General features: G+C 41.0%; 1 protein-coding gene across 1 annotated transcript; it reads left to right on the plus strand.

Moving 5' to 3' along the window:
• Positions 1 to 1246: 1246 nt before the first annotated feature.
• On the plus strand, positions 1247 to 3294 carry FIBIN (fin bud initiation factor homolog). The gene has a single exon (XM_081539052.1). The coding sequence runs from the start codon at positions 1671 to 1673 to the stop codon at positions 2304 to 2306; it is 636 nt and encodes a 211-aa protein (XP_081395178.1). The 5' UTR covers positions 1247 to 1670; the 3' UTR covers positions 2307 to 3294.
• Positions 3295 to 7820: the final 4526 nt, after the last annotated feature.

Raw genomic sequence — 7820 nt, forward strand, 5'->3', positions numbered from 1 at the left:
ACTCTGAGAGGAAGATAAGTATAAACACAGGCAAATCACATGAGTGTTTCAGTTACATTTCAAGACAGAAAGAGGACATAACCATAGAAATAGGGATGCTGCCTGTCTTCCTACCCTTTCCCTTCACAACCCTATTGCTGTTCAACATATAATCTCCCTTATTTATTTATGTTAATTTTCTTTCTGTGTTTCAGAATGTAGGGCTCTAGGGAGGCAAGGATTTCTCTTTGGTTTTGCTCACTGCTCTTTCTATAGTACCTAAAATATATTCTGGCATGTGATAAATGTTCAACAAACGTGTGATAAACAAATGAGATGTCCTTAAGGATGGCAATTTGCTAAGCAATTCATAAATCAAAAACTAAGATGGCTGGGTGAAACAAACACTTTTTTCCCCCCTTTAAATTAAATTAAAAGACCCAGTGACTTACTGAATGCTGCCTGGTTCAACTGTAATCTTTGTGACAATAAATAATTTGTTTAACCTTCTATCCCTTGGGTTCTCCACACAGAAAAATGAGCATAACAGCACCAGTCCCCTGTTCTTCAAAAATTTTTTAAGTGTCCCAAAAGAGGCAATAGCTGTAAAGGTGTTAGGTTAAAGATGCAATGAAGGAGCTTAGCAAGGATGGGCTTTCACGAAATTAAACAATTATCTCAGTTGTCCACTGACTTGCTAAACTGGCAAAAGTCCATTTCTCAGCTTTTGTTCCTATACATACTAACAACCATACATTAATCAGTTTTCTATATTCTTGTTTCTTCCAAAGTATTGTTACTGCACATTTTAATTAACTAACCGTTTCCAAAGAAAACTGCCATTTCATACACTGCAAAATTGTCTTCAAAGCCATAAACTTTTTAGTGATAAAAATAGACATACTCACAGAATCCAATCTAACTGACACTTCTTTAAAATTGTGAAATGGCGTTTCTCCAGGGTAATTACCCTTCCTCCCAATAGTTAATAGTTAAACAGTCTTTCTGTTATGGGAATTCAATTTATCCTCTTCCCATTTGTTCCTTCAGTTTAAATTCTGTTTTCCAGGGTCTCCCTACCAATCCTCAAAAAGAGACCCTGTACCTTTAATAGCAGAGACCTGGTGAGAGGTTTCTTTCCCAACTTGTTCCTTGGCTTCCAAGTGACGAAACCAGCTGTAATTTGAGAGCAGAAAGATCCTCAGGATATCATTAGCCAAAGGAAAATCTCCGCATTCCCACCCAGTCCAGGAGTCGAAATCCTATCAGAGGGCAAGAGCCTTTCTCTCCAGCTACAAGCTCCATTTCCCAAGGAGCAAGAGGGACCTCAGACAGCCAGAGTCGGGCAACGGAGCCAGCCAGCATCCAGCCAGAACCCTGGAGGAGGGGTTCCCCATCGTGCCGGCATCCCGCCAGGAAACAGCCGGCTGAGTTCCAACCACCAGAGCGAGCGCAGGAGCTCTGAGCGAGGGTGCATCCTGGGCTGCTGGCGGCGGGGTCTGCTACCCAGGCTCTGCTGCGCAGCCACATGAAGCCAGCTGGGGAGGGGGGGTCAGGGTGTAGCAAGGCGTCTGGGACTGAGGCTGACGCCGTCGCAGGGAGGCACTGACTCCCAAGGGGACCCCCTCCCCTTCCTTGCGCCTGGACGAAAAGTCTTCTCCAGGGGTCCCCGGTCATCCTGAATATCCAGGATGGTGTTCCCGAAGTTTCTCTGGATGGGTTTTCTGTGCCACCTGTGTCAGGGCTATTTCGACGGTCCTCTCTACCCAGAGATGTCCAATGGGACCCTGCACCACTACTTTGTGCCGGACGGGGACTACGAGGAGAACGACGACCCCGAGAAGTGCCAGCTGCTCTTCAGGGTGAGTGACCACCGGCGCTGCTCCCAGGGGGAGGGGAGCCCGGCCAGCACTCTGCTAAGCCTCACCCTGCGGGAGGAATTCACCGTGCTGGGCCGCCAGGTGGAGGACGCGGGGCGCGTGCTGGAGGGCATCAGTAAGAGCATCTCCTACGACCTTGACGGGGAGGAGAGCTATGGCAAGTACCTGCGGCGGGAGTCCCACCAGATCGGGGATGCCTACTCCAATTCGGACAAGTCCCTCACTGAGCTGGAAAGCAAGTTCAAGCAGGGCCAGGAGCAGGACAGCCGGCAAGAGAGCAGGCTCAACGAGGACTTCCTGGGGATGCTGGTCCACACCAGGTCCCTGCTGAAGGAAACGCTGGACATCTCCGTGGGGCTCAGGGACAAATATGAGCTGCTGGCCCTCACCATCAGGAGCCATGGGACCCGACTAGGTCGGCTGAAGAACGATTATCTCAAAGTGTAGGTGAAGGGGCAAACTGCCTGGGAGAGGGCATCAAGTCAGCCCTCCTGGTGGAGGTTGGGGGACAGAGACAGGGCTAACTTTCCCCTTATACTTATTATTTTTTATAACCTGATTTGCACTTGGAGAATGATCAGAAGTGATCCTGAAGAAGAAAAAAAAAGTGAGAGTCGAGTGGTTTTAGTTTTGTACACTATTTATGTGATTGTTACTGATTTATCACCTGGAGAGGACAATTTAAAGCCATGCCTCCTGCCTTTCCTAGAAGGACTTTATAAACTCTGCAGAGACACCTGTTTCAGCCACATCTAAAAGGACACAGTTCATGCAGTAGGGACTGATTAAAGTTCCCCATCCTGGAGATTAAGTGAAGATGCCCAGGGAGCTTGTGCACAGCTCTTTTCAGCCTTCTCTCCTGGGCTCTGAAAGCTGTCAACATCGCCTGTTTTTCAGATGAGGTCAGAGGTGCTGCTCAGCATGCCTGCCAGAGGATGGAAGTTGCTTGTTTCTTCTCCTTTTCCTTCTTATTTATTAACCATGGTCTCCAAGGTTTTGTTTTTCTTTGTCTTCTTTTTTCTTTTGGATTTTGAGGGTGTTATTTTAAAGAGTACTGGCTAGACACTATATGCAAATCATCTTTTGCAGGGAGATGTCTGCGGTGCCTCTGTGGGTATGTGTTTAAGTTAAAGGAGCCATGTTTAAGAAGCCTGACCTTTGTGGGGGTCATGAACTCCTGTGAAATGCCGATTTGCCATGTCTCTCCTTGTGTGGGTGTGTCATCAGTGCTGCAGTCCATTTCAAAGAAGTAGGTAGATCGTCTTGACACACCTCCAGAAGCCTGTGATTTAGGTTACCAGTGTATTCTTTCTCATTTGGGGGTTTTGCTTCTGTTTGCTTATTGAAAATTTGTACTTCGAGTAGAGGAAATTCTCATTCTCATAACTCCTTAACTAAGTTTTATTATTCAGCCAATAAATATGTTCTCGTATAATACTTGCTTATTTTCTAATTTATATTCATAACTTTCATACTGCAAAGAGGATCCAATGCAAAAGGAAAGAAAGGCTTGGATTTAAGCCAGTTTACTTAGAGTACATGATAAAGAAGGCAGAGGATCGCTGCATATTTAGCAATCCTCCCTTCCCTGACCACTCTTACCATCCTCAAAAGGAAACAAAAAATCTAGACTGTGTCAGAACTTAATCTCTGCTGGTCTGCCTAAAACTCCAATTTTCTCTAGCATTTTTGCGTAGAATTAACTGAAAAAAAGTTTATGGTGAGGCTCAGACCTTATATGCCCTTGGAATGCAGAGGGAGAGCTCCATTCTAAGTTATAAAAACTACAGTAATGTTTGATAATTTTGAAGACAGGTCTACGTTATTTCATTATTAGTTTTAAAAGTGGAAATGCACTTTATTTCATATCGTTCCCCAGCCAGTCTTCATCCTCACCTTAAATATGTGCATATCTGCACACATACACACACACACAAACACACACGCGTGGGCGCACACACACTAAGAAATAAGTATTCATAATCTCCTTTTAAACAGGGAGTCATTGTTTCTCTTCCATGCATGCTGCTGCTGCTGCTGCTAAGTCGCTTCAGTCGTGTCCGACTCTGTGCGACCCCATAGACGGCAGCCCACCAGGCTCCCCCGTCCCTGGGATTCTCCAGGCAAGAACACTGGAGTGGGTTGCCATTTCCTTCTCCAATGCATGGAAGTGAAAAGTGAAAGTGAAGTCGCTCAGTCGTGTCCGACTCTTAGTGACCCCATGGACTGCAGCCTATCAGGCTCCTCCATCCATGGGATTTTCCAGGCAAGAGGACTGGAGTAGGCTGCCATTGCCTTCTCCATGCATGAGGAATCCAGTTTTCTATTCCTCTGAAGTGTCCAATATCCTCCTATGACAATAGAGGAAAGTGAGGTTCAGAAGGTGACTGATCCTCAGTTAGTTCCAACAGCTCCAAATCTTCTAGATTTAAGTATAAGATTTTCCCACAGTGCTTTTTTCAAGAATGTTGAGAGATGAGATAGAGTGACCTGAGGCCCTTGGCTTTGCATAACTATTTTATTGTTTAAAATAAAAATGAACAAAATATGGAACAATACTTCATACAATCATTTGTTATTTTTTTTCATCACCCAAGGCTCTGCTTTTAACCACCAAGGGTATGTGGGAAATAGGTAAATGATCTTTTAAAAGAGTTTCAGTCTTTATTCTATGAAAGATGAGAAAAAAAGATAACAGCAGAGGCAAAGGAAATGATATTTGGTACTCAAAATGATTGTAGTTTGTGGTCACAACCCTTGCTATCTCAAAACCTCATATCACTCACTTCAGGGTGATCACCTCTAATCCACAGATGTATTAAATGTCATCTCAATTTTCCCAGCTGTGATAGGAGGATGTTAGACTCATGATATGCATGGAAAACTGGTTTCCTTGTGATGTTAATTTCAATCAATTGTTAATGGCTACATAGAATAATAGTATATTAAAAAGGATTTAAATAACACAGATGCAAAGATTGCTGTCACCAATTAGAGATGTCTTGCATGCGTGCAAGTAGGCGAGTAGTGACCCATCTGCTACAAATTTGAAAACCTCAAAATAGACGATGTCTGAAGTTCTTTCCAGTGCTGACATTCTATGATTCCTACAAAACCAGAATGAAATTGTTTAGCATTGAATCATCCATTCAAGGCTAGACATATAGCCAGTAATCTCACAGAGTCTTACATAAATGACCCCAGAGGTCAAATAGGAATTTCCAGGTGGGGAGAGTGAGCCATCCTGGAATACCAACACAGAGGCTGGCATCACAGAGAATTTCCTAATTAGGGTAGGGAGCCAGCTTCACACAAATCTTCCCTCTCTGCTTCCTTGTTAGTCTTATTAAGACTTTATTACACAGTGACAGAATTCTTTTTTTTTTTTAAGTAGTGGTCCCTTATTGTTTAGATTATGAAATATCTTAAGAATCTGAAGAAAATTATGTACTTTCTTTCCTGAGGAATGTACTTATAAGAACATTCAAACAGTGTAGGATAGTCTTTCTTTCTTTAATAAATATCTGTTGATCACTCAATATGTGTCAGGCACTAGTTAGGTTGTAGGTAATGCTGAGGTATTACAAAGAGTTGAGACACCATCTAACTGAAAGTTTAAAAAGTCTCTTAGAGCTTTATTTGGAGTAGGAGGAATTTAATATTATTATTATTATTATTCAAAATAGCCAGCTTTTTTGGAGAACTCATTTTAGCATTATTGGTTAGGGCCTGTGCTAAGAACTTTGCTTGGGTACTCCCTTAATTCTGACAACAAACTGTGTGAGGAAAATATTATATGAAAGGAAATAATATATGCCAGGAGCTTGGAATAGTACCCGACACAGAGTGAATCCTCAGTAAATGTTAGTTGCTGCTATTACACTGTTTATTATTATTATTATTATAACTGAGTCCCAGAAAGCCTAGGTAATTTTTCCAAAGTTAAAACTGTGATGTCTTATCTACTTCACTATGTTCTCACTTTTTAAGCTGATGATTATCTAGTGGAATATATGATCAAATAAAAGAAGAATATGGAGGGAAAGAGTCCACCGGGGCCACCGTTTGTCTATTCCATATGGTGTCCTCTCTAAGTCAGTCAGCCTAGAGCCTAAGGCAGTTCAGGTGCCAAGTTCTGCCAGTCAGAAGCTGACTCTGGTAACAGAATTTCTCATTGATATCTTCTCTGAGGCATTGTTCAATACCACTCAACTTCACACTTCCAATTTGACCTTGTGGACAAGCATATCCTACTTTGAGGTACTCCTTAGATAGAGTCTGCCAATAAAGGATGCCAAGTCATGTTAGCCTCTGCAATAACCAAAACCACACTCAGAGAAGCTGGCAGGTGTGGGTGTGCTATGCATGGCACGTGGAGAGGCTGTCCTATAGTTTATGTACTTTCATTGCCTTTTAAACTCTCATTTACAATTTTGCTAAGGAAACAGACTCAAAAGTTTCTGAGAGAAGCCTTGAAACTTCAATTATAAACTATTTTAACAAGTAATAAAAGTGTCCATGAAAACCACTAAAGATATAAAATGTCCCCGAAGGATATGGTAGAATTTCCTTGGGATGGTTTTCAGGTGATGGTTATTAAAATCTTCTTGATAAAGAAGAATACTTGAGTGTGAAATATGAATGTTGAATGTGCTTTATAAATGTTTTAATGTAAAAGGAAAAATAACTGGAGACATGAAAAGACTTGGTTAGAAATAGAATACAGAAATACGGAAATATCATTCATCAGTATAGAGAAGGAGATTTTGCAAATCATCTTAGTAATTTTGGAATCAGGGTGGTCCTTAGGAGTACTATTTCCAGAGTCAGAATCCTGAAGGATATGTTATTCATCAGACATTGTCAAAATGCAATCATATGAGGTAACTAGGATAGAAATAGTATACTCAGCCCTCTGAGTCTGTGGGTTCTACATCCATGGATTCAACCAACCTCAGATTGAAAATATTCAAAAGGAAAAAAAAAATTCCAAAAAGTTCCAAGAAGGAAAACAAAAAGCAAAAGTAATACGCTGGCAACTATTTCCATAGCATTTACATTGTATTAGATATTATCGTCTGGAAAATGTAAAACAGTGTAAATAAGATAAGAACTTTGTATAGTCACACATTCAAGATGTTATTTTAATTTAATTTTATTTAATTTAAATTAGTTTTATTTAATAATTTATGTTATTATTATTGCTGTTTTGCTTTTTTAATAATTTTTTTCTAGTTATATAGGCCATACCTGCTGCATTCTAATATCAGGGCAAACAGCAAACACACAAAAAAACAGAATTGTTTATAATTCTCGAATTCCCCCTTCCATACACCCAATATTTGCATTTTGGTTTGCATTCTTTAAGTATTTTTCACATATATCTATGTATATTTTTAGAAAAAAAATGATATCATAGTAATACATTACTTTGTGGCCAATGTCTAGTTCGGGTGTTAAATATGCTCAGTTGCATAAATGTTTTTAAAGTGTTTCAATCTGTCCACAGTCCTTGGGAGGTAGAAGTTTTGGACTCACATCTAGCCCCATTGTATGTTACTTGTGCACCTTTGGAGAAGTCCCTTAAATGTTCTGAAATTCAGTCTTTTTGTTTGCAAAATGAAGATAATTGAACAGGCACAGCTCAAAATGTTTTCCATACATTATTTTATATAACATTTCAGGCGGATATTATAGTTTCTGAACTTTCTGGATAATGACACTGAGGCACCAAGAGGTTAAGGTCTTACAGCTAGACAGGAGTGGAGTCAAGATTCAAACGCAGGCAATCTGACTCCTCTGCTGCCCTCATAACCACTAATGAGGCTTTTCCTTTCTGGAGGCAGGAGACTGGACACATGACTTCTTAAGTCTCAGCCTCTTCCAGGATCTATGACATGTGGTCTGTGAAATGAACATTTTCCGTATATGATTTCCTTAATTGAAAAAGGCAAACTCTCA

Source organism: Giraffa tippelskirchi, chromosome 11 (genome assembly GCF_054371585.1).
Source record: "Giraffa tippelskirchi isolate mGirTip1 chromosome 11, T2T-mGirTip1v1.2.pri, whole genome shotgun sequence".
NCBI lineage: Eukaryota > Metazoa > Chordata > Mammalia > Artiodactyla > Giraffidae > Giraffa > Giraffa tippelskirchi.

Coding starts and splice junctions, on each gene's coding strand:
- FIBIN (XM_081539052.1), top strand. CDS start 1,671: ATGGTGTTCCCGAAGTTTCTCTGGATGGGTTTTCTGTGCCACCTGTGT.